The 25161-nt window shown below is 50.7% G+C and overlaps 11 protein-coding genes across 11 annotated transcripts; 7 read left to right on the top strand and 4 right to left on the bottom strand.

Moving 5' to 3' along the window:
• The first annotated feature begins 289 nt into the window (after positions 1 to 289).
• On the top strand, positions 290 to 1498 carry PPTG_18095 (hypothetical protein). The gene is made up of 2 exons (XM_008915999.1): positions 290 to 526; positions 600 to 1498. The coding sequence occupies exons 1-2, from the start codon at positions 383 to 385 to the stop codon at positions 795 to 797; spliced, it is 342 nt and encodes a 113-aa protein (XP_008914247.1). The 5' UTR covers positions 290 to 382; the 3' UTR covers positions 798 to 1498.
• On the bottom strand, positions 831 to 1905 carry PPTG_18094 (hypothetical protein). The gene is made up of 5 exons (XM_008915998.1): positions 1862 to 1905; positions 1645 to 1727; positions 1485 to 1565; positions 1221 to 1391; positions 831 to 1155 (listed from the first exon to the last, which is right to left on the bottom strand). Exons 1-5 carry the CDS (start codon positions 1862 to 1864, stop codon positions 879 to 881), a joined length of 615 nt encoding a protein of 204 aa, XP_008914246.1. The 5' UTR covers positions 1865 to 1905; the 3' UTR covers positions 831 to 878.
• Positions 1906 to 2160: 255 nt separating this feature from the next.
• PPTG_18093 (hypothetical protein) lies at positions 2161 to 6718 on the top strand. Its single transcript, XM_008915997.1, has 2 exons — positions 2161 to 6248; positions 6317 to 6718. The coding sequence occupies exons 1-2, from the start codon at positions 2305 to 2307 to the stop codon at positions 6336 to 6338; spliced, it is 3966 nt and encodes a 1321-aa protein (XP_008914245.1). The 5' UTR covers positions 2161 to 2304; the 3' UTR covers positions 6339 to 6718.
• Positions 6719 to 6751: 33 nt separating this feature from the next.
• Positions 6752 to 8984, bottom strand: PPTG_24260 (hypothetical protein; the record flags this gene model as incomplete). The annotated part of the gene is made up of 6 exons (XM_008915996.1): positions 6752 to 6759; positions 6797 to 7138; positions 7316 to 7543; positions 7952 to 8404; positions 8447 to 8584; positions 8660 to 8984. 6 exons carry the CDS (start codon positions 8982 to 8984, stop codon positions 6752 to 6754), a joined length of 1494 nt encoding a protein of 497 aa, XP_008914244.1.
• A 1245-nt stretch (positions 8985 to 10229) lies between these two features.
• PPTG_18090 (hypothetical protein) lies at positions 10230 to 14574 on the top strand. Its single transcript, XM_008915995.1, has 2 exons — positions 10230 to 13613; positions 13637 to 14574. Exons 1-2 carry the CDS (start codon positions 10283 to 10285, stop codon positions 14371 to 14373), a joined length of 4068 nt encoding a protein of 1355 aa, XP_008914243.1. The 5' UTR covers positions 10230 to 10282; the 3' UTR covers positions 14374 to 14574.
• Positions 14575 to 15111: 537 nt separating this feature from the next.
• On the bottom strand, positions 15112 to 15750 carry PPTG_24259 (hypothetical protein). The gene has a single exon (XM_008915994.1). It carries the CDS (start codon positions 15511 to 15513, stop codon positions 15199 to 15201), a length of 315 nt encoding a protein of 104 aa, XP_008914242.1. The 5' UTR covers positions 15514 to 15750; the 3' UTR covers positions 15112 to 15198.
• Positions 15751 to 15840: 90 nt separating this feature from the next.
• PPTG_18089 (pyruvate dehydrogenase complex dihydrolipoamide acetyltransferase) lies at positions 15841 to 17390 on the top strand. The gene has a single exon (XM_008915993.1). The coding sequence runs from the start codon at positions 15890 to 15892 to the stop codon at positions 17201 to 17203; it is 1314 nt and encodes a 437-aa protein (XP_008914241.1). The 5' UTR covers positions 15841 to 15889; the 3' UTR covers positions 17204 to 17390.
• Positions 17391 to 17408: 18 nt separating this feature from the next.
• PPTG_18088 (STE/STE20/MST protein kinase) lies at positions 17409 to 19253 on the top strand. The gene is made up of 2 exons (XM_008915992.1): positions 17409 to 17558; positions 17627 to 19253. Exons 1-2 carry the CDS (start codon positions 17491 to 17493, stop codon positions 19197 to 19199), a joined length of 1641 nt encoding a protein of 546 aa, XP_008914240.1. The 5' UTR covers positions 17409 to 17490; the 3' UTR covers positions 19200 to 19253.
• Positions 19216 to 21629, bottom strand: PPTG_18087 (hypothetical protein). The gene is made up of 2 exons (XM_008915991.1): positions 21050 to 21629; positions 19216 to 20982 (listed from the first exon to the last, which is right to left on the bottom strand). The coding sequence occupies exons 1-2, from the start codon at positions 21447 to 21449 to the stop codon at positions 19274 to 19276; spliced, it is 2109 nt and encodes a 702-aa protein (XP_008914239.1). The 5' UTR covers positions 21450 to 21629; the 3' UTR covers positions 19216 to 19273.
• Positions 21630 to 21977: 348 nt separating this feature from the next.
• On the top strand, positions 21978 to 24046 carry PPTG_24258 (hypothetical protein; the record flags this gene model as incomplete). Its single annotated transcript, XM_008915990.1, has 4 exons — positions 21978 to 22034; positions 22591 to 22749; positions 23373 to 23476; positions 24037 to 24046. The coding sequence occupies 4 exons, from the start codon at positions 21978 to 21980 to the stop codon at positions 24044 to 24046; spliced, it is 330 nt and encodes a 109-aa protein (XP_008914238.1).
• A 473-nt stretch (positions 24047 to 24519) lies between these two features.
• PPTG_18086 (hypothetical protein) lies at positions 24520 to 25002 on the top strand (the record flags this gene model as incomplete). The annotated part of the gene is made up of 1 exon (XM_008915989.1): positions 24520 to 25002. The coding sequence occupies one exon, from the start codon at positions 24520 to 24522 to the stop codon at positions 25000 to 25002; it is 483 nt and encodes a 160-aa protein (XP_008914237.1).
• Between the last annotated feature and the right edge of the window lie 159 nt (positions 25003 to 25161).

The raw sequence follows: 25161 nt of genomic DNA, 5'->3' as shown, positions 1-25161 counted from the left end.
GTGAACGGTCGTTCACTTAGAGTTTGTATACTCTAGAGGAAATAAACTTCCTCTGCACAAGGTGCTGTGTGACCCCGTCACATTAGAGGACCTGTGAACGCCACCAGGGGAAAAAGACGTACCAATATTAAATGATGCGCCGTCGCAAGTTGCAACCTACAATCATGTCCTGGCATTTTGTCTCATGTAGAACTTGGGACTTTACGACTTCATCACATATTTTGTACAGTATTTTAATAATGTAAAACATATTTTTTTAAATATAAATTAAAATTATTTGAATTGGTCGTAATCTGCTCTGATTGGTAAAAACAATTGTACGGCGCCAACTCCATTTTTGGCGCCACAACACGAACTAAACTGTAATAAAGGAAGTGATACGATGGACTTTGGTGGAGCTCCGACTGGTAATGCGACGTCCCCGCGCGTCAACAAGAAGACCATGGGCGCCTACGTGGGTCACACAGTCGCACTTGTTGGTGCTGTGGAGAGCCACTCGCCCACAGCCGTCGTACTGCGCACTTCTGTAAGGCATCAGTTTTCGTTGCCGGAGCTCATAAACGATATCTCTAATTGCACCTAAATCTGCTTTGTGTTAGGACGGTGAGATCGTGAATGTGACGACGCAGCCGGGCACCGACTATGGCAGCAAAGTGGTGGAGGTGATAGGTCGCGTTGTGGATAGCGAGACCATCCAGGAGTTCAAGACGACGCTCTTCGGTGACAACTTCGACTTGGACGTGTACGACCAGTTCGTGCAACTCTCACAGTCCAAATACAAGCATTTGTTTGCGTAATTCCCATTCTTTGACGCCGTGAGTGGGAGGCAATGAGGTGAAAATCAAGAGGAAGACTATATAGATTTGCATGCATGCTGGTTATTCGTCTGCTGGTGACTCTGAAGTTTCTCTGGGAGGTTCTGCGTCGTTTTCTTTGACGCTTTCATCAGAAGGCATCGGTTTAGCTGTGAGCAGGAATCCCTGGCTGAGCGGACGAAGAGCTTTGGGCGTCTGGACGTCGTTGATCTCGCGCTGGACGAAGTGTAAGTGGTAATACGGGGTGTAGATGCACTTGTAGAGCTGAAAATGTCGGTAGTACGAGTTCGCGACGTAGTCCACGATAGTTGCGACTTCCTCGCGGCTGAAAATCCCCACACTGCCAACATGCCGACATTTCGTTAGCTTTGTGCCATAGCCATAGCACATATCGCCGTTTCTTACCTCTTAGGTGAACGATTGACGCTGTGCGTGAGCAGCATAGCCTGGAAAAACTCAAAGCTACTCTTGAGGTCGGTCGTGCTGTCACTCGCGAAGTCACGCTTCATGAGCGTCTGGCAGATCCCGAGAAACACTGACGTTTGGTTGAGTTCGAAGTGTCTTTGCCTGCAGAACGTATACGCCTCCAGTCGTTAAGGCGAACTAGCCACGTCCCTGGATCAAATCTAGAATTATACGCAACTCATTGCAACGCTTTCTAAAGGATATGAGTAGTTGTGCAGGTGGAAGTCGAGCAAAAACCTCTGTTTCTCGTCCGAAAGATCCAATTCGAAGATCTCCGCCAGTGCGCTAACATGTCAGCAACGTTCAGCAACAAATACCGCGTCAGTCAACTCCGTCACATGTTCATTGCAAAACATCTTTGCACCTTTTACAGTCGTCCACCGAGTGCCGCGTAGCCAATTGCGCCAGCTCTCGCTCGCTCGCGTGCTTCCACACGATCGCCTCCGTCTAGAGTGCAGAAAACCGGTCAGCCCGTCCGAAATGCTTCGTACTCATCCTGCCACGTCATATCTCTCGAAAACGAGATAATATTCAACGCTCTACTAGCGCTAGAGTATTCAATGCACAGGTATCGTTCGCACCATGTTGCTGCACAGTTCAAGTCGAAGTTACCACAACGCCGTTTCATATTTTCGTACTTAATCGGTCATTGCAACCGTCTATGCAGCCATTTCCGAAGAGTGGCTCTTTGGCAGCCAATCATCGTGCAGCATTCAGAGAGGAAAGTCAGCACGAGTCCGTAACGGCAGGTATTCTTATCCCTTTTAGCCTCTCTTCTACCACATAATAAGAACATTATTCACCCATACCTCCTTAAACCGCCAATGTCACTATTACCTCATTGCGCGTGGCTGGCTCTTTTTTCTGCCAATAGAAATGGCTCCCCCCTCTCCCTACACGGCATAGCCTGCGTCGGCCAGACCGGACACGTGAGTTGCTAACAGTTAGCGTCGCAGAGACCTCCACCGGGGCGAGAGAGTCGTCCCCCCGCCCAGCTAACACCACGGCGACCCCAAGCAGCGACATGGAGGCGGCCACAGTGCCCAGCGACGTCGCTAGTCGCTCGTGTAAGACGCCTGCAGGTCCCGAAGACGCGCCCGAGATCGTAGGCGAACCTGTGACGCTCGAGGAGCTTGTGCCTAAGAGCAAGCAGCAAACCGCCGCGAGCAAGGAGAAAGAGAACAATGAGGCCGAGCAGGAAGCGCAAGAAACGTCAGAGATAGACACAACAGCGGAGAGCGTGGAGCCTGTCGAGTCGACGACAGAGAGCGACGACGCGAACGAAAATATCGACAGTATGGCTGCCGATACGGAGGTTTTGATGGACTTGGCAGCCTACGACGACGACGACGAGGACGACGAGTTCCACGAGGCCATGGAGGACGGCGTAGACTTGTTAGATGAGGACGCCGTCAAGCCTGCAGTGCCTCAAACGATGAGTTTCTCGGTGAACGAGATGGAAGTCATCACGAACCGTGGCGGACGCACTGGCAGTCTGTCCAAGTTCCTGGATGACGCTGACACGTACCGTCGACGCTCGTTACCATCGTATCCAGAGGACCAGCTCTTCTCTGGGTCTCTAAATCAGAAGAAAATGACGCTTCCCGCCTTCCTGGACATGCAGATCGACCCTGTGCTGGAGATTCTAGAGGATACCGACTCCGACATCCGACTGTGGCTCATGCAGCCCGAGACAGTGAAGGAAGTACTCGCAGAGTTTGTCACTCCACCCGTACTTAGTGGGGAGCCTCATGAAGAGTACGGCTACTACAAGAAACACTTCTTATGCTCGGAAATCATCATGAAACTGTACACTGGAGAGGAGGATCTGTACGAATCCTTCTCTTCGGACTCCAGTTCGGGCTCTACAGCGTCCACCGCGGTGTTTGGATGCCAGGAACCTGAGGACATCGACAAGTGGGAGCAATTGTACTCGATCTTCAAGAACCCCATCCCATTGGATGAAATGCAGCTGCTGTTCTTCAGTAAGGCTCTTGTACGTCTCCATGACGGCTTCTGCTTGGAGGAGGGCTACGTTAACAACGTACTTAAGCGGTTCCTGCCCATGGTCATCCCTCACTTGTACTCGAACACGATCAAGTACATGCTGACGCTTATACTGCAGAGCTACGAGAGCGTCCATCCCATCACAGGACGCAATGACGCTATGGAGATCGCTGCGAGGCTGCTGGCCGAGGCCACGCGGGTAGATCCCTCTAAGCCGGAGAACCTCCCTCTAGTAGAGAATACCACCAATCTACTGGTCGATATGCTCCAAGCCAATCAAGCAGACCGTTTAGGAGCCTTCAGTCGACGCGAAGGAGGTGTATACTTGTCCAAGTACTTTGTTCGCGACCAGTTCGGCACAATTCGAGGCTTTGAGTCGATGACTCATGGCTACCACAACTTCTTACAGTACATGTTGTTGGAGGAGATGTCCAAACAGCCGGTTATAGTCGAAGAAATCTTCAAGAACGCGTCGGATGAGCTCGCAATTATCCGCGACAAGCAGCTGACGGAAGTCTCGAGTGCTCTGAACATCCACGTGGCTGCTGAGCTGTTAGTTTTGTGTCAGAAGCTGCTGAACGAGAGCGCGGAGAGCGACGAAGACAACCAGACACCCGAAACGGAGGCGCAGAACACGCAGATGTTCGGATATTCCAGTTTCCAGGCCGAGCACTACCCGAACTCGCCACATGACGGCAGTAACGAGACGTCCATGTACAACTTGACGTCTCTACCTCGTGGCCATGCGCTCTGGACTCATGTGCTTGATGTGGCTCGGAAAACCAGCGGCTCTTTCGTGTCGCAACTGAACAAGGGACTGCCTTCGTCTGTGGAGATCTCATTGGCTAAATATCTGAACAACCTGGTGTTGCTCAATGACCCCAGTTTGGACGAGGAGCTGCACAATGGTGGCCTTATCCAGGCGTATCTGTCGATTCTGGAGAAGAGATCGTCGTTCGACATGCTCATTATCCACGTGGTGCCGGCGATCTCGTTCATCCTGCGTGATGCAGATGCCTCGAGAGCGAAGAACTGTCCGCTGACTAAAGATCTCTTCGGTGTGGACATTAAAGTGCCAGAGAACATCATCAGTCTGCTGCTACGAGCCAAGGTGGACATCCAGTCGCTGGACATCTACGCGGCTATACTACACGACGTGATCGACGAGGTATTCACGAGCAAGGCGCCGTCTCAGAACAACGCACAGGTTGTGTTCCATTGCAAGCGCAATCCTGCGTGGGCGAAGCTGTCGGAGAAGACGCGATTCAGTAGCGGATCGGAGACTTCGCGTTGCTCGGACGAACGGAGGAGTTCGGTGGGTGAACAGGCTACAAGGAGCGAGCGTGGCTCGGCTGTGGAGCCTGCTGTCGAAGAGGAAGCTCCGACTTTGCTGCAGGAGGAGCCGGAAGCCTCAGCTGAAGAACCAGAAGCCACAGAGCCAGGTACAAGAAACTCTGTTAGTGAGAAGGAAGCCCCGTCTGAGTCCGAATCACCTGAGACGACAGACGCTGAGAAGGGCGAGGACTCTCAAGTGGAGGAGGCTCAGACAACTCCGCCTGCTATCGTCACTGACACCAACACAAAGGAAGCTTCACCGTCGCCTACGTCCAAGGAGGATTCTCCAAAGAACTCACCGCAGGAAAAGACCGAGACAAACAGGAACAGCGAAGGCGATGGGTCTCGCAAGTCCAACTACTTCAAGAATGTTCTCCAGTCTCCTGTATTCAAATCCCCGATGCGTCTGGGTTCAGTTATTAAGCCACCAGTTGCTCCACCAGCTCAAGACTCGGGCTCGTCGCAGTCTAACGGAGACAGTAATCAGCGCAACTCGTTCGGTTGGAATAGCGTGTTCAAGCGTCTACGGAAGTCGCTGGTGACAACGCACAATGAAAAAGTAGACAAGAAGGTCTTGGCGCTGAGTAACGAGGCCTACGCTTCCCCTAATGTGGCCCCTCGCCAGACCGATGTGTTCGTTGTGGACACATCTCGCGGTGAAGACGTCACTACATTCGTGAACCGCGACGCTGGAGTGATAGTCACTGATGTCCCCGCAGCTTCCTCTAAGTCTTCCGAGTCTATGAACGTCATCACAGCAGGCTACATGTACAAGAACAAATACCCCGAGACCGGCCACAAGAACGCGTGGGAGCGATACTACTTCGTACTCAATCGCTCGGACGGTTCCTTGAGCTACTACATTAGTGAGGCTCATGCCAAGGACCGCACGTTCGTCCGAGGAACGGCACGTCCGCTTACGGTGTCCGAGGGTCTCCCCATGCACGTCCACGGTCAGCACAATGTGTTTGGCTTCCAGATCAACACACAAGGACACGGAGCGTTCATGGTATTGGTGGACTCTATCGACACGCGACTCACTTGGCTGACTGAGATCTTGGTCTGCGTGTCGAATGCCAACCCGTCGCCTCCACTGCCCAAGCAGCGACTGTCGTTGGTCCCTGACGATGCACCAAAGCAGCGGCTGTCAGCGACTACGAGCTCGATCAGCTCGTTGAAGTGCAACAAGGAGGAGATGAGGGAGTTGGTGGTGGAATTCTACCGCAATTTGTTCGGTCCGAACCTGAAATTCTCGTCGCCGTTGGACGCGCCGGCGTCTTTTTGGATGGAAGAGAAGATCGACCCCGTGTCGGACGGCTGCGTGTTGAGCTCGAATTTACCAGATTGTGTACCGTACTGGGGCGAATTCCACGGCTACAAGCGACTGTGTGACTACTGGAAGATTCGCGACGAGACGGTGGAGCGCAGTAGCGGCCGCGTGCTGCGTATCCTGGTGGATGAGGACGAGGAGACGGCAGTGGTGATGACGTCGACGACGTTCCGGATCCTGCGCAACAGCGAGATCGTGACGGAGGAGTCGTGCGATATCGTTAGCGTGAGCGGCGGCAGCATCGTGAGCATCCACTGCACCTTCGACTCGCATCGCATCGCCCAAGCCTTTAAAAAGTACGCAACGATTTGATTTGAATGCTGTGAATTATAGTATTATCTGCTAACTTTCTGTGGCGTTGTAGGGAGGGGATCAGCGCGTCGTAGGCGTCCTGGACGGTTCATTGTGTTCGTGATATGCGTGCAAGTGCGTGTACGTGTTTTGGAGCAGAAAGCGCAGACGTTGGTACTCCTCCTGGACTGAGGCGGAGCAACAGAGCTGCGAATGAATCGATGACGACAAAAGTGACACTTGAGTGGGTTTGGCTGACGACAGAGCCGAGCTTCCTGCTCCTGTCACCTTGATTTCCACATGTAGAGACCTAGAGCGAGAGAGCAGACAGAGAACTATGTTGTATCGGGCACCGTGCAAGGACGGCAGCCCAATTTCCTTTTACTACTACCCCCATATTAACGTTTCTTGAGCAATAGCCAATGTCAGATACGAGCATTGTTTTCGCTTTATTGTCAACAACGTTGCAAAAGCCCACGAGAGATAGCAAAGCATTGGAGGCTACATACTAGTAGCCTGCCACCCAGGTGTACCAAGGTTGAATTAAACACACCATCGTCGGCGACATCTGTGCCAAAGTAACTATACAGATAGTAATCTGGCGTGGTCAGGTTGAACGCTGGCATTTCGGCCACACACGATTTATCCAAGCGTTCGAGATCCCCACCAACGCGCACATACGATGCCAGCACCTTCATTCCGCAAGTTTCACTCCACGGATTATCCGCAACCATCGGAGTCGTCATGACAGTGCCGTGTGTTGCGTATTCGAAGGCTATCAATTCCTTCTTCTCGCCCCGAAGTGCATTCAGTAAGTACTCAGCGTATTTGTTGGGTGTCTGAGGGTCCAGCTTACCACTCAGCAGCAACACACTTGCTTGGTTTGGAATCGTAGCTGTCTTGTTCCAGTATTAATCACGCTTGTGAGAGAAATTTGGCCTTCTATTTGTGATTTTATTTACCCTATAGAAGCCTGTTTTGACATGCATTTAAACGGTCCATTATGGACTTCGTCTTTCGTTTTGAGTTGTCACTTGCAGGGAGGTTGGTGCCTGTTGTATTGAGAAGCAACTCCGCATTGGGCTAGTCAATGAAGCGTGGTCAGAGCTGAAATTGTACTGGATCGCCGTCTGCGACTTTGCTAAGTGCTTGAGTGGGTCTAGTGCCACCAGCTTGAGTTTTCCCCATTGGTTCGCGAAGAAGTTTTCAAGAGCTTGAGTGTAGTGAGTTTCGTACGTTGTCGACTTGTTTTCAATTTGATGTTGTTGTCTTGATTTTGGCTTCATCGCTTCTGTGCTCTCTAGTCGTAGCAAGACTTTAGCAGGTTAGTATTGATCACGCTTGTACACGATGCCATTGGATTCGTATGTGCCCACATTGAGTTCTTTGCACGACAGTGATGCGTCTTTCGAGAAGGCACAGTATTGAGGACCCAGAGAGTAAAACGCAGTGCTCATTTTCACGCTCGTAAAGCGATCTTTCATCTCTGACATGGACGGCACCGGTGACTCCGTCAGTTCAGAGAACACGATGAGGCTATAGAGAAGGGTCGACTCGTACGCGCTGTCTTGTGTTTTAGCCTTCACAGTTGCGCTGACGGTCGTGAAGAATTATGTCAACACATCCATGTCTTCAGGAGCGCAACGTCCAAGGCGATAAACAACCGGGGGGATAAGAGTCCGAGCGTATAAGTTCGTCAATGCGTTACCGAGTGCAATCCGTAGATTGGCTGACGGCGACTCACCGGTTTCTACCGTGCTGTTGACCAACGCAGCACATGTTGAGTTCGGATCGTGGTCAAATTGCTCAAGTACACCTTGAAGAGTGTTGTTGAGGCCATTGGAATCGAAGTGGGGCTTACAGTTGCTATCACTCTCACCTAGCGCCAAGAAAGCGTCGCCCACCTCACCAAAGTTGTTGTCCCATTTCGATGCATAGAAAAACTCAGGTGCTCCAGAAGTTGTAGCGATGCCATCCAGCACATATCCAGTCACCTGAGGAGGAGCGAGATGCATGAGCCTTTCAGCGAACATTGTGCCGTAACTCACGCCATATACAATGGTGCCAGCTCCATTCGTGAATCTGGAAATGAAAGTCGCAAGGTCCGTTGCAGCCGTCGTCACGGAGAAAGATGCAAGGTCGCCGTATTTGATTTGTAAATCTTAGGCGTAAGCAGGCACTTCGGACGGGTCAATCTCATCACCCCAAGGAGACCCAGTGGTTGTAACCTGCGCCGCGACACAATCGGGCTTGGTGCTACGCCCCGTGCCACGATGATCCATCGTGTACACGTTTACTGTGCCTTCCAGCTCCGAGTGCAGGGTCGCCATCGAGATCTCCACTACAGCCAACAAGATCGACACATAACAATATCAACAACGCTTCAACTATTGCAGACAAAAGCAAGTAACACTACAGTCAGTGGACGATGCACCGGGGCCTCCTTGAAGCAGCCATACATTGGTTGTAGTGGCGGGATCGGCTGCCGTGGCAGGTAAACGCTTAACAAAGACGTCGACTTCCGAGTTTACTCCCGGAGGGGTTTCACAGATTCCAGGATAGCACAACGGTGCACTGTACACGGCACACTGCGCGACTTGACCGGTAGAACTACCTTCGTCCGAGAAAGTGTACTCTGAGCAGGGGTACCAACCATTCAGGTCACCTTTCGAGGTAGAATTAGAGGCGTCGGTGGACTGAATGGCTACCATTGCCCATGCAATGGCGTAGCGAATCTGCATCTTGGTTACGAAGCCTTGACAAGTACTGGTTGTTGGTAAATTGAGGAATGGGGAGCTGATTCCGCGAACTCTAGCGATAGACTGATAGCTAGCTGGCTTTGCATTGTCGTCGTAGAGCACATCGCTAAGTGCTTTGGAATTCCACAGCCGACATGTGGGTGGCACACTTGGCCGATGATACAATGTTTTATAACGTCCGATCTCTGAAAGGTTTGATCTTACTAACTCGCTTTGGATTGTCTGTGTTAGTAATGTTAACTGTTAGTGCCTATAGTAATCGCAAAACTACTCTAAGCGAGGACTTAAGTAAACCTATGTAACAGGTGATTAGTTGGAGCGAAGAGCCCTACTGCACCAACTAATCACCTAGTTTTAGCGACCAATTCTTATCAAAATGGGTGTCGCTCATTTTTCAAGAATGACATGTGCAAAATTACAGTATCAGCTCGTCATAGACAGAACCCAGAAATTAATTTTCTTTTTTAGTCAATGCGGCCATGTATGGTTTTCCCTCCGCCGCTCGATACCTCGTAAAAATCCATGCGAATGTGACAAAATACAAATGGATTCACTTGATATTTGTATTGAATGAAACTGTGTGTAAAACACAACACACGGACATGAATTAATTCCAGTTGGGCTGTACGTTTACTTCGTACCGAAGCACTACTAGAATAATCTCCGCTCTATTGCTAACTTTTAAAGAAAACGCGATATCTGAGGGCACGACGTTAGTTTGAGCGATGAATATGAGAAGCCAGAGCAGTTTGGCGTCAGAATGAGTCGCCACATAAAAGCTGGACTCGGATATTGATTTAAACACCACCGCATGTACGTTTCGATGGTACTCAGCAATTAACTGCCACTGGAGTCTCTTGTAAATCCAATGGCATGATAACGTAATATATTACATTTTACAGTACTGTACTGATGATGCATAGAAGGGGTGCATCCGTTGAGCAGCTTCTTGCATCGTTCGTTGTGGATGAAATCTTACCTCGAGCGACGATTATGCTTTCGTTGGCGGGGAGATAATCCGATTAAAAAATGCTCCACAGCGAACGATGCTGGAAACCTTTCAGCGGAGACGGGTGTTACACATTTCGCTGAAAACAAAATAAACTACAACATTCCCGCACAATCAATGGATTATTACGGGTTGGATACGCTCAACTAGCGAGAGGGAAATGGTTATCGTTTAACGTGCGTCACCGTCCCTTTCACACAACTCACTTTTGAATTTGCGCCTTCAGTCCAATATCCTCAGTAACAACACTGAGTTGCTACTGAACGCTACCATGGTAGCGAAAACTCCAGCAGACGCATGTCAGCCGATGTGCGCCTCCATCGAGTATGACAGTGGCAAGACGCTAATGGCACAGGGATCACAAGCACTCCACGACCACGTCGCCTACCGCATGGAGAAGGCACTAGGCGGAACACTACCACAGATGGAGGTGCGTTTCAAGAACGTCTCCATCTCTGTTGATGTCGTCGTCAAGGACGAGACCGACATTAAGGTCGAGCTACCCACGCTCAGCAACGAACTCTTGAAGAGCGTCCGGGGTTTGTGCGCCAAGAAGCACACCATCAAGAAGCAGATCCTCAAGAACGTCAGCGGAATCTTCAAGCCAGGCACCATCAATCTCGTGCTGGGTCAACCCGGATCTGGCAAGTCCTCGCTCATGAAGCTACTAAGCGGCAGGTTCCCAGACCACAAGAATATCACAATTGAGGGCGAGGTCACGTACAACGGCACGCCGGTCAACGAGTTGCTTCGGCGTCTGCCACAGTTCGTCTCCTACGTCACTCAGCGAGACAAGCACTATCCTTCATTGACGGTCAAGGAGACGCTTGAGTTCGCGCACGCCTGTTGTGGTGGAGGCTTCTCGGAGCGTGACGCTCAACATTTTGTTAACGGTACACCCGAGGAGAACAAGGATGCACTAGATGCTGCTAGATCCATGTCCAAGCACCACCCAGACATCGTCATCCAGCAACTCGGACTCGACAACTGTGAAAGCACCATCGTCGGCGATGCCATGACCCGCGGTGTGTCTGGAGGAGAGCGTAAGCGCGTGACCACAGGCGAGATGGAGTTCGGCAACAAGTACGTCATGATGATGGACGAGATCAGCACGGGTCTCGACAGTGCTGCCACCTTCGACATAATCGCCACGCAACGCAGTCTCGCCAAGAAGTTCCGTAAGACTGTAGTGATATCGTTGTTGCAGCCGTCGCCTGAGGTGTTCGAGCTGTTCGACAATGTGGTGATTCTGAACGAGGGCTACGTAATGTACCATGGTCCGCGTGCTGAGGCGTCAGGTTACTTCGAGGGTCTGGGCTTCAAGTGTCCTCCGCACCGTGACGTGGCTGACTTCCTGCTGGACTTGGGTACCGACAAGCAGGCGCAGTATGAGGTTAACTCAATACGATCCAGCAGCATTCCACGCTCGGCCAGTCAGTACGCCGACCTGTTCGCACGCTCCACAATCAACGGGCGCATGATGGAAGATCTCCGCGACCCGGTCCATCCAAGCCTTATTAAAGACAAGGTCAAGCACATGGACCCGATCCCCGAATTCCACCAAAACTTCTGGAACAGCACTATCACTGTAGTGCAGCGACAAATCACGCTCACCACGCGCGACAGAGCGTTTCTCGTAGGTCGCTCGGCCATGATCATCTTGATGGGTTTGCTGTACTCGAGTGTATTCTACCAGATCGACGAGGCTAACGCGCAGCTAATGATGGGTATAATCGTCAACGCTGTTATGTTCGTATCGCTTGGACAACAGGCGCAAATCCCAATCTTCATGGCGGCTCGCGAGGTGTTTTACAAACAGCGTCGAGCCAATTTCTTCCGTACCGCGTCTTTTGTGCTCTCCAACTCGGTGAGTCAGATACCATTGGGTCTTGCGGAGAGCTTGATCTTTGGCTCCATCGTCTACTGGATGTGTGGCTATGTGCCAACGGTTGAAGCCTTTCTCTTCTTCGAGTTGACCATGTTCCTGACGAATTTGGCCATGACCTCGTGGTTTTTCTTCTTATCGTGCGCTTCACCGAACCTGAATGTGGCCTACCCAGTGTCGGTGGTTTCCATTCTCTTCTTCGTCGTGTTCGCCGGCTTCGTCATTACCAAGGACCAAATTCCAGACTACCTCATCTGGATCTATTGGATTAACCCCATGGCCTGGGGAGTTCGAGCGCTTGCCGTGAATCAGTACACCGATGCTAGGTTCGACACGTGTGTGTTCAAGAACGTCGACTACTGCGCCAACTACAATATGACTATGGGGGAGTATTCTTTAAGAACGTTTGAAGTGCCGACCGAGAAGTTCTGGTTGTGGTACGGCATGGTCTTCACGGCGGCAGCGTACGTCTTCTTCATGTTCCTGTCGTACATTTCGCTGGAGTATCATCGCTTTGAGAGCTACGAGAATATCACGCTCGACTCGGAAGATAAGGACGGAGCTTCGGATGGCTACAGTCTAATTCATACGCCTCGTGGGTCACCCACTGATGATGAAAAAGTGGTGTCTCTACTTCCTGTGAGGGAGAAGCATTTTGTGCCGGTCACGGTCGCGTTCAAAGATCTCTGGTACACTGTGTCCGACCCAGCCAACCCAAAGGAATCCATCAACTTGCTTAAGGGTATCAGCGGGTACGCTCTACCCGGTACCATTACGGCGCTAATGGGATCCTCAGGGGCCGGCAAGACCACACTCATGGACGTCATCGCCGGACGCAAGACTGATGGCAAGATCACCGGTCAGATTCTGCTCAATGGACACCAAGCTACTGACCTTGCCATCCGTCGATCCACAGGCTACTGCGAGCAGATGGACATCCACTCCGAGTCGTCTACTTTCCGCGAAGCTCTCACGTTCAGTGCGTTCCTGCGTCAAGGAGCCAACGTTCCCGACAGCTTCAAGTTTGACTCTGTCAGCGAGTGTTTGGACTTGTTGGACCTGCACGCGATCGCCGACCAGATCATCCGCGGCAGCTCCGTGGAACAGATGAAGCGCTTGACCATTGGCGTGGAGCTGGCGGCGCAACCGAGTGTCTTGTTCTTGGATGAACCGACGAGCAGTCTGGATGCACGTTCTGCCAAGCTCATCATGGATGGTGTGCGCAAGGTGGCTAACACGGGCCGGACGGTGCTGTGTACGATCCACCAGCCGTCGACAGAGGTGTTTAGCTTATTCGACAGTCTGTTGCTGCTGAAACGTGGTGGTGAGACGGTGTTTGCCGGCGAACTCGGCCAGAACGCGAGTGACATGATCGCGTACTTTGAATCGATCGATGGGGTGGCGAAGTTGGAGGACAACTACAACCCGGCGACGTGGATGTTGGAGGTGATCGGTGCCGGTGTGGGCAACACGAACGGTGACACGACCGACTTCGTGGAAATCTTCCAGTCGAGCAAGCATTTCGAGCTTCTCCAGGCAAACCTAGACCGTGAAGGCATATCACGTCCGTCGCCGTTGATGTCCGCTTTGGAGTTCAGTGAGAAGCGCGCTGCGTCGGAGCTGACTCAAGCCAAGTTCCTGATTCAGCGCTTCTTCAATATGTACTGGCGCACTGCATCATACAACTTGACTCGCTTCTTCCTGGCACTTACGCTCGGTCTGATACATACGTTGATGCAGAGTACACGTCGTACGCCGGTATCAACTCGGGTATGGGCATGCTGTACTGCACGACTGGGTTCTTTGGCTTCATCACTTTCAGCAGCGTGATGCCGATGACATCGCAGGATCGTCTAGTGTTCTACCGCGAGCGAGCTGCTCAGACGTACAATGCGCTCTGGTACTTCGTGGGTTCGACGGTGGTGGAGATCCCGTACGTCTTCTTCAGCACGATGTTGCTTTTGGCGCCGTATTATCCAATGGCCGGGTTCACAGGAGCGACTACATTCTTCACATATTGGTTTCACCTCTCCCTGCACGTGCTGTGGCATGCGTATTTCGGGCAACTTATGTCGTACCTTGCGCCAACTGTCGAAGTCGCTACGATTTTTGGTACGCTGATTCAAATGATCTTCTTCCTGTTTATTGGCTTCAACCCTCCTGGGGGCTCAATCCCTCGAGGTTACAAGTGGTTATTCCACATTACGCCGCACAAGTACTCGTTGGCTTTGGTCGCATCACTGGCCTTTGGTGACTGCCCAAGTGACGGCGATGGATCGGAGATTGGGTGCCACGTCATGACTGGGTTGCCACCCTCCCTCCCCGAGAATATGACAGTGAAAGGCTATATTGGGGACGTTTTCGCAATGAAGCACAGTGAGATCTGGAAAAACTTCGGCTTCGTATTAGGGTTCATCGTGGTGTATCGCTTGCTCGCGTTGTTTGCTTTGCGTTTCGTTAACCATCAAAAGAAGTAAGTGTGTGTAATACAGGGATTCCGGAAAAAATACAATGGAGTCGTACTGATCGTCAAACCATGAAATCAGAAACGGATTGGTCTATTGACAGGAAATAAAAGCTGGAATGAGTGCAAAAATACTGCAAATTTTACAAAACGCGTAGCTTCGGTTAAACAATTTTGAACCATTATATAATGCACTATATACTTACGATATACAAACTGATGCTCGTAATAATTTTTGCTGCAGTACTACTTGGCCTAATACCCAACACAAACGCCTCGTTGTTTTTCTGTATTCACTTTTATCTGGCTGTTAGGCACACGCACTACTATCAGTATTTTTGCAGCACCATGCCATTGAAAATATAATTCCGTTGTTGTTATTTTCGTGTCGGATGACTTCATTTTGTTTGGCGACTTGTGTCAACTGCGAATTGGGTAATCTCTCGCTCGACCGAGACTTTCACTCTTGCAATTAAAACACTTTTGTGTCAGCACTAAACTATCTTGTAGGCTCACTACGACTGATACCGGTACCCTGATCGATAGGAGGAAAAATGAGGCGAACAACCTCGGTTTTCTTTAAGGCACAACCAAAATTTGAGCCGAAACAAATATGTTCTAGATCTAGATTTAGAACTAAATCTGGAACATTCCGGTGGCACTAGCCATGTCACGTACTCTATTTGCCTCTGAGCCAATCGGAATGCAAATCTGGATTTTTTAAAGAAGAAAAAAACTATTTTAAGCGATTGGCATTTACTTCTTAGAAAACTATTTTTTGTGACAGGCACCTATTTTTCTTAGAATAAAAAAAAATAGTGCAATTGCTGTCGACTGATCAACCGCCGTTCAGGCTGGTTGCAAGGCAAAAAAAACCTAGTGCAGGAGTATGAGACTGTGAATTCAAAGCCCGGCAAGAAGAAGAACGAGACGCAGCGCAGCTCGTCAAGTTACGAGTTTGTTGCGGTTCGATGTGATCAACTCGTTGAACACTTTCTAATTGCAAGCGAGAAAGATGAACAACGCACCGACTTCTCACGATCGGACCAAGACGTTGACATGGATCGATGCAAAGGCCCGATACGTGTAGCGAGAACGTTAGATGCTTAATAATTTGTTTTTCGTAACTTCCTCTGCAACTCGTGTGCATCATGCCGGATACCTGAACGTATTGCAACTGGACCAGTACCAGTTGAACTGGTACTGATCGACTTTGGTTGGAACGTTAATGATCGGAACGATGCACTCAAGCGTTCCTCTGCAACTCGTCTGCTTTAACGGTCATGTTCACCTTGCCGCGTTCTTGCTAGGCCTTGGAGCGGATATGAACGCTTAACGCTCGTGAGCTGTAGCACGTCACATCTTCTGTGCATCACACCCATCAAGACACTGCACTGCGTTTGTCTATGTCGATTCATCCTAATACAAACATCCATACTAACCTGGAAAACGATGTAGGATTGGCCACTCGTTTGGTGCTTGGTTGGCCCCTCACTCCTACATTTTGGTCAAGCCACGAACCGATCAACATGTTGCGTCTGAGCCGCTCGCTGCTGTCGGCCGAGCGTCGCGTGGCGCCTCTGCTGCGCCGCGCCTTCTCGTCTCTTCCCGAGGGCGTATCCCCTCTGACGATGCCGTCGCTGTCGCCCACCATGGAGACGGGATCTCTGTCCTCGTGGCTTAAGAAAGAGGGCGAGGAAGTGAGCGCCGGCGAAGTTTTGTGCCAAGTGGAGACGGACAAGGCCGTCGTAGACTACGAGATGCAGGACGACGCTGTGGTGGCAAAGATCATCTGCCCCGAGGGCTCAGCCGACCTTCCCATTGGCGCGCTGCTCGCGTACACTGTGGAAGACATGGACACGTACAAGCAGCTACTGGACAGCGGCGCACTCGCCAACCTCTCGGCTGAAGCTCCTTCCGCCTCTGAGCCTGTGGCCGAGTCTAAGCCTGAGCCTACTCCTGCTTCTACACCCGCCGCGGAGTCAAACCACAGCGGCCGCGTGCCGCTCATTAAGTTCTTGGGCAAGCGCTCGCTGCTTCCTGAGTTCAACCACTCGCCTCTCGAGGAGCCTGCGAAGCCCGCGAGTGCCGCTCCGGCTGCGCAGCCTGTGGCCACGTCCACTGTTGCTGCTGACGCTGAGTACGAGGACTTGCCGCTGTCTAACATGCGCAAGATCATCGCTAAGCGCCTGGCCGCCTCCAAGCAGGAAGTGCCGCACAGCTACACGAGCATCGACTGCGAGATCGACAGCATCCTTAAGTTCCGCAAGCAACTTAAGACCAAACACGACGTCAAGGTCGGTATGAACGACTTCATCCTCAAGGCTGTGGCTCTAGCGCTGCGTGACGTGCCCGAGGCCAACTGCTTCTTCGACGTTAAGACGCAGAGGGTGCAGCCCAATGCGTCCGTGGACGTTTCGGTGGCTGTAGCCACCGCCACGGGTCTCATCACGCCCATTGTGCCAAAGGTTGATACTCTGGGTCTCAGCGGCGTCAACAGCATATTTATGGAGCTCGTGACGCGCGCGCGTCAGAACAAACTCAAGCCTGAGGAGTTCCAGGGCGGCTCCTTCACTGTGTCGAACCTCGGTAGCTTCGGTATCGACCAGTTCCGCGCTGTGATCAACCCGCCCCAGGCCTGTATTCTGGCTGTGGGTGGCGGTCGTAAGGAGGTTCTGCCGCCTCTTGAGATCGTGGAGGGCGTGAACCCGGAGCCGCGGATCGCTACGCTCATGAACGTGACGCTGTCGTCGGACCGTCGCGTGGTGGACGGCGTCATCGCTGGCCAGTTCCTGCAGGCGTTCAAGGCTTACATGGAGAACCCGGAGCTCATGGTCCTGTAAGTAGAGCGCTAGATCCAATCAGCTCATTCTCATAAGAAGGACGTAGTTTTCTCGGCGTCCTGGGCGATAACAAGGACGTACGACGTTGTCTCCTAGTGTTCTTGTGTGTCCGTTGTCCAGCTTGAAATAGCTGGCCGCTTATGTGTCATGTGGGCCTTATAATATGTCGTTGAAGTTGTTACTGTTTATTCTTGTAGTGTTTGGAGTTCAGCCGACGGCTAATTACGGCGACAAGCGCGAGCTTTTGTTGCACAGTCCATTGCTAATTCTGCGAGTTTGTCAGCAGGATGGCGAGCATCCAGCGGAACGAGAACCCCGAAGGAGTCTATGAAGTGCTGGAACGCATTGGAGAAGGGTGAGTGAGTGCACTGTCATCGTTACCTTCAATAACTTATTTTACTCATGCCTTTTGTGATCCTGTAGATCCTACGGCAAAGTGTATAAAGCTGTGAACAAGTCGAATGCCGAGGTTGTGGCGCTCAAGGTGGTGCCTGTGGAGAGTGAAGACCGCGCTGCATTTGACGAATTGACACGTGAGATCCGCATTTTAGAACGATGCGAGTCTCCTTTTGTAGTACACTACCGTGGCAGCTTCTCGTACGAGTCTCAGCTCTGGATTGCCATGGAATTCTGCGCCGCTGGTTCGCTCGCTGACCTGCATGTGCTGCGTGGACGTCGCGTGTTGAGCGAACCGGAGATTGCTGCCGTCTGTGCTAATGTAGCGCTAGGACTCGCTCACTTACACTCTCAAGGTCTCATCCATCGAGACATTAAAGCTGGTAACTTGCTACTTAACGGCGACGGTGTAGCCAAGTTGGCGGACTTCGGTGTGTCCGCACAGCTCACAGCCACTGTTGGTAAGCGCCGTACAGTCATCGGAACGCCCTTCTGGATGGCACCAGAGGTGATTCAAGAAGCTCATTACGATTGTAAGGTAGACCTCTGGTCACTGGGTATTACTGCACTAGAATTGGCTGAAGGTGAGCCTCCACTCGCGCATATGCATCCGATGCGTGCCATCTTTTTGATCCCTAACCGAGCACCGCCCGAGCTTCGTGAGCCTAACAAATACTCGACTGAATTCCGAGACTTTATCGCTGTGTGTTTAAAGAAAGACCCGCAGGAACGAGCGTCAGCGGACGAATTGCTGCGTCATCCGTTCATCGCTCGTAGCGTAGAGCGACTACGTGCGAATTCGGGTCGTGCTGGTAATGGAGGGAGGATGGCAGGGCTGCCGGTTCTTCAGGAGCTGGTAGAACAGAGCTTGGAGCTGGTGCATGAAGCTCGACTACGGGGCGCAGAGGATGAAGCGGAGTTCCGTGACGCTGCTACTGGTCGTCCTGATGGTTCGCTGTCGGTTGCAGATCTCAGTACTATGCTACGCAACGGATCCCTCCTTAACGGCACGGGAGGATTCGGTGGCTTTGGGGGCTCCGACACGGCTGTAGGCTTTTCATCTATGCGACTGAATGGCTTTGGAGGGACCACAGTGTTCTCTAATGCAGGGGGTGAAGACGGGTGTGGTACGATGGTGTATCGAGGTGACGATAACAAGTCAACTAACTCTACAATGGAGAGCACAAGCTCGGAAACTCGTGAGCGCGAGATCACGTCCAGTGATCTGTACGGTACAATGATCCCCATTTCTGCCTCAGGAACTGTGCGTCCACCTCCAGCTCCTGTGGCTCCTGTCTCGAACTCGAGAACTAGCAGTCGCAGTAGTCGCGAGAGCAGCCAAGGAGAAACGACGAAGCCCGAAGCAGAAAGCAACGAGCCGTCTTTCATGAAATATTTCCGACGAATTACGTCTTCCTCTTCCAAGTCGGGTACAATTCGTGCTGCTGGAGCTACAGAGGCTTCACTGCGCACAGTGCAGCAGAAACTACGTCAACTTGAGGAAGACTATGAACGCGATCGCGAGGAACTCGCTCGACGCTTTGAGAAGCAGAAGGCCGAGCTGGAACGCGAGCTCGAGAGCTTGGGGTTCACTAGTTAAAGAAAAAGCAACAATTTCGACGAATAACACAAAATAAAATATATTATGCAAGAAAATGAATCTGATTCCTCCCGTTACGCTTCCAGGGTCATAACGTTAGCTCCTCCGACGTCATAGTGCGCGATGTCCGTGCGTCCGTCGAAGAGATCCTGTCCCGCTCCGCCTCCGCTTCGGTTTGCATTAGCGTTTCCTTGGTTTTCTTGCTGAGCGAGACGAGATTTGCACGCGAGAAGCTGCAATAACCCTTCAAACATTTCTCGTTGCTGCTTCTTAGCAGGCGCAGAAGTTTTGAGCGTTTTCTGTTGCTTACGAAGCTCCTTGGTGAGCGATTCCTGTTGCGCCACTTTGTGCTTGTAAAGTTCTTGAAACGAGCGGATGTCTCGAAGCAGACGAGCGTTCGAGGTGCCCTGTTCGAACTCAATTTCTTGCGCAATTTTGTCAGCTTTGCCCTGTTGTAGCTGTAGCTGACAATGCAGTAGATGGAACTGAGACTCCTCGCGTAGTGCGTCCTCCTGGAAGGCAGCACACTCCTGTTCAAGCTTCAGGCGCTCAGCCTCAAGGCCAACAGCTGTGTGATCGTATTGAGCTTTGCGCTCCAGATAAACCTGCTCCATCTCCTGGTAACGTTGACGAACTGTACGCAGCTCCTTAATCTGTGGAGCCAATTGGTTCTTACGCTCTTTAAGCGCTTGGTTGATGTCGGTAACCACACGCGAGATCTCTTCGAGCGTCTCGCCTTTAAGAGCATTCACTCGCGCATTTTGCACCGAGACATCGTCGATCTTATCTTGCGTTGCCAGGAACCCACTGACGCCTTTCTGGCGTTCTAGATCGCGTAGGAACCCCTCTAAATCGGCGTCTTTACTCTTAAGTAGCTGCTCTGTGCGATGCAGCACCACACTCTCGGCTGTGAGTTCCGCCAGTTCCGCTTTGACCTTCTTGTACTGGTTGGTCTTGTTGCGTAAAGTTGTAGCGTACTGTTTGAACTCTTCACGACTCATAAACTTATTCCCGGAGATTGACGCCAACTTGGCCTCCAATTCTTCCGTGCTACGTACAAGACGTTGCTTATCGGCTCGTAGCTGCTCCAGTTCCTCTTCTTTCTCGGCCAACTTACGAGCTTGAAGGTTAGCGTGTTGGCGGAAGACTGCGAGCTTGTCTTCTTCTCCGCTACCTTGAGCCACCTGGGCGTCGGCAATCTGAGTCTGGTACTGTTGAATGGCACGTCTAAGTGCCTGTACTTCGTCCTCCATGTCAGCGATATCGTGTTCTGTCTTAGGAGGCTCACTGAGGGCCCGTTCGAGACGCTGTAAAGTCTCTTGTTGGGTTCGAAACTCTGCTGGGAACTTGGTCGTGAGGATCTCACTGTTGCGAGCCACTTGGGCCTGTAGACGCTCAAAAAGCTGCTCTGGTGTAGCGTCCTGCGACAGTGAAGTTCGAAGGTCTTGCAGTCGCGCTTCAGCTTCTCGTGCGCGTTTCTCCGCTAGTGACAGTGACAGTAACTGGTCTCGCTTTCGTTCTGCTAGTTTGGCCTGTTCTTCCTGCTCTTTGCGCAGTGCGCTCGTAGCAGCTAATAATTCCTGAAATCCTGGGTCTGAGGTTGTCTTCTTTTTCAAGTTAGCGATCTTCTCAGTGAGTTGATGAGACTCCTCTTCCAATTGGGAGATCTCACGCCGTAGCTCACCAGGACGAGACTTGGAAGCTCGTAGTTGATCCACCTCTTTGTGTACAGTTTTAAACTGATTCTGTAGCTGCTGGTAGTGCTCGTACATGGCATTTAACGCTGAAAATGCAGACATGTTAGATCCTAGAAGAACCGTAAAACTTAGTAGTATCAAGGTTTAACCTACAGCCATCTCCGAAATACTCTTGAGGCACATTGAGAGGAGCCAGGAAGCGACCGAGATACGCTCGTTTCTGGTGTGCAGGCAGACTCTTGAGTGCCCAGTGCAGCAGTGTGTAGATGGTCTGTCGATCTCCATGGGCCAGAGCTTCTCGGAACCCGTCGAGGTCTCGAGGAAGTTGGAACTTGAGTAGCTGCAAGAACTCCAAATAGCGTTGAGCTCGCACCTCATCTGCCTCCGCACGAAGATCCACTCCAGAGTGACGCGTCGGATCGATCTCCACGAAGACCTCGTGCAGAATCTGCAGCAACTCAAAGTTGCTCTTTTCATCGAAAGCCACGAGCGTCAGGCCCAGACGGAATGGTTCTTTGTTGAGGTTCTCGACGATGAGCTGCAGCTCACTCATGATGGACGGGAGGATTTAAGGTTCACGTTACGGATATCGGAGACTGTTGGATGAAAAGTCGCCACTCAGACTGTATTATAGGGTGCTTCGCTGTAAGCTGGGAGGACTGCGAAATGGCAAAGTTGCGTTTTGTTTACTGTTAGGCAACCCGCCAATTAGGGGCACCACAACAAGTTTTCGCCTTCTACCAAAAATTATAAGGCCTCGCTAGTACCGCTGAAAGCTGACGATTTACAGGACCATAGTATAATTTCAATCTAATAGAAGTAAAGACGTATGAAATGCTTCCATATTATTCTACTTGATTTCACTAAGCTGAATCTCAACCTGTCTCTTATATGATATTTAAAATAGCTGGCCAATCATAATTTGTTAAGGAGAAATAAAATTACCTCGTTGGTCAGATTGGATGGCTACCAATTGGCAGTTTATTTACCTTTAGTGCGTGTGACTAGTGCTTCATATGGGATTAATGTCCTAAACGGTTCAAATATTGTAAAATATTGTATTTATTGAGTTTATTTTATTATGGCCAGCGAAAGGCGAGTAACGCGCTCGCACGCGCAGCAAAAACAAATCCGCGCGGTGTTTGCATTGACGGACGCAGCGTCGATCCCTTAGCGAACCGCGCGTTGCACAGGCCAGTAAGAAAGCCATTTTTACGAAATTTATGTAGTTCAGGACAGAAATCTGACGCTCGAAACGACGCGAGTTATTATAATCAATTGCACACTGAAGGGTAGAAATAAACGCTAACACCACGACACGTGATGGTATTGCGTTTGGCATTTTGAAGCCATTATTTTGCACATAATAACTCGTGAGTCACGAGTCTGTAATTGATGGACGCACGTGACAGTAGTAGTAAAGCACTTGATAGTGGTGCTGTCAACTTTAGTTGCCCTTGCCTTACCTTAATCTCATGTACCGTAACCTCACAGATAGCTGTATTAGGTTACTCAGTAACTTCTTAACCCCATTAACTTTTACACTTTGCAAAAAAGCCCTTTTTCATCAATTGGTGAGCCCCATGACCAAAATTATGCAACCCCATGCAAAGCGCTTCCAGGCCAGTCGTCGTTGCGAACCACGGGTTGAAGCTGACAAACCGATTGAGCAAGCTGGGTAAGCACATCGCCAGGATCCGATACCAGAGTGCGAGACACAAGCACAAGGTGTGTCACTTTCCGACAGAGCTCCGCTTAAGCGAGGCATTCAAGACGCTACAAGTAATTCCCACAGCTCCGACAAGTCCCAGCCTGCTTGGCACTCTCCCGTTTACGACGCAATGATGCCTGAAGTACGTATCCGATGGGTCGGATTCGAAAACCCGCGCCTTGGCAGTTCACGATGCTAGTACCATATCCACAGTATTGGCACCTCGATCGCTGCTTATGCATACTGTACAAAATGTAAGCGAGCTATTCGATTTTCGAAAGAAAAAGTGAAGTAGAACAGCATATGAAAAAGTTCCACCTTAAAGAACCTACGGTAAAGATGACGATGACGCGGAACGTGAAGTAGCTCGAGCACTAGATCCCGATTTTGGAGATGATGCTGTAATCGAAAAAAGCGCCTACTGCACAAATTAGCGGTGAACATCAAAAGCAAGTGTATGTCCTATTGGCGCGGTGGATTGCAGTGCACTTCAGATCTCTTATAATGATTGACGACGAAGGCTTTATTGTCTTTGTTATTTTCATTGCCGAAACGGTTTGTGGAAATAAGCTACACCTACCTCGTCGTACCCAGTTACGAGGTGATATCATCTGCCTCGCCCAAGAATTTTGAGTCTACGTAAAAGAGAATATTGCACGGTCATGTAATGTACTCAATTACAAGCGATATTTGGACGACAAGAAACGCACGTTCATACATTTCATTAACCATTCACTACGTGAATGACAACTTTCAGCTGAACAGCTAGACGTTAAGGAGATTCCTGGGAAGAACAACGGTAGTGCTATCGCAGCAGCGCTCGATACGATCATGGCAGAATGGGGAGTTGTGAAGGAGTTCTGCTGCCGGTTTGTCCGCGATTCTGGTTTAAATATAGTTTCTACTGGCAAAATAGTGGAGACTAACCACTGTGCGTGCATCGCACACGACCTGCATCCCATCGTCTCGGGACTCCCGTCATAAAAGAAGAAAAAAGGGAACAAACACCACTGTGGAGTCGATTGTCGCAGATGAACCCGACACAACTACGATCATCAATGAAGAAGATGCAGAGTTGACAGAGGATAATCAAGCACAAATGGAGGCCCTACGGGACACTGCCGTTGACGAAATGGATACATGTTTGAATCAGGTGCTTGCTCGCTTAGATATGGATGAAATGGCAACGATGCGTGGAATTGTGCACAAATTTCGCTTGGTAGCCGTGTGCTTCCGCAGATCTCCAAAGGATCGGTCGTGCTTTGAAAATATCCAACAAAAAGCGACTTGCATATTGCTCCTCCAAACGTCCAGACTTTTAAAGTCGACTGTCCGACGAGCTGGAATAGCTGCTGGGATATTCTGCAACGATTTATTGAATTAGAGCACACGCTCAAACCATTTTTCGTTTATTTGCGCTCATCTACAGGACGGAGTGAATTTAAGGATATGCAGCAAAAACTGGCACGACCAAAAACTGCCGACTGGCTCGCAATCAAGTGTTTGAGAGCTCTATTGGCTATCGAAAGGTATTTTTCAGGGTCTGAGGAATTGAATCGAATCAAACGTTAAAAAAAAGTTTAAACACGTTTATTATCAGATTTGGATGGTTAAGCGATCGCGGCAGCAGCGTTCGTCGTATCTCAGGGGACGATATGGTTGGTTTGAAGCGTGCTCTAGCAAGTTGGCTCTTTCAAGAGTAGTAGAAGGCAAGAGCAATTATCGATTTGCCAAGGATGACTCAACAGCAAGAAGGCGTTTGGAATTTCTTTGAGAAATACTCAAAGGGTAGATACAAGACTTTTAGAGTGCGATGCCACTACTGCAAAAAAAAAGCACATCGGCGGCAACGAAGAACATGAGGACACACCTCAGCAACTGCGACGCTGTTCATTCTCCACTTGGGCGACTAATGATCGACGAGACACTCGAGTTTGAAGAGGAGGAACGTCGTGCTTCCGGGACACAGACCCTTATTACTCAATTGAACGCTAAGGTCTATCCGAGACTTAGCCGAAAAGAGCGTGAGGCGCTGGACCTGAAGTTTGCAGCAGTGCACAAAACTGGGGCAGGCTTCAGCACGTTCGAGCACCCAGCACAGCAAAGCTTTTTTGATATTCTCAACAATCAACGGTCTCCTCCGAGTTCGTCTATGTTGTCGACGACACTGCTTGGTGAATGCTACCGTTTGAGTATGGAGCAGATGGCCGCGGCATTGATCAAGGCGCCGTCGGTTACACTTGGAGTGGACGGAGCAACAAACGTTCTTTCAAGAAGCATGTCGAACGTGATTGCCCCTGATCCCCATCCGTGGTTTGTGGAGTACTTGCGAGCAGTCCTGAAGAGAGAGTCTGCCCCGGAAGTATTCACGAAGATCAATGACAGGGCAGTCTGACGGCCCGTCCGAGTCGAGATGGCGACAGATCGGCGTTTGGAATGCCTCGCTGGGTAGGCAGTGAGGAGGCGGAGGCGGTTGTTGCGAGTCGAGATGGCGACAGATCGGCGTTTGGAATGCCTCGCTGGGTAGGCAGTGAGGAGGCGGAGGCGGTTGTTG

Source organism: Phytophthora parasitica (genome assembly GCF_000247585.1).
Source record: "Phytophthora parasitica INRA-310 unplaced genomic scaffold supercont2.78, whole genome shotgun sequence".
NCBI classification, from domain to species: Eukaryota; Oomycota; class Peronosporomycetes; order Peronosporales; family Peronosporaceae; genus Phytophthora; species Phytophthora nicotianae.
The sequence above is the reverse complement of the archived record's forward strand: the minus strand, read 5'-3'. Positions and strand labels throughout refer to the sequence as shown.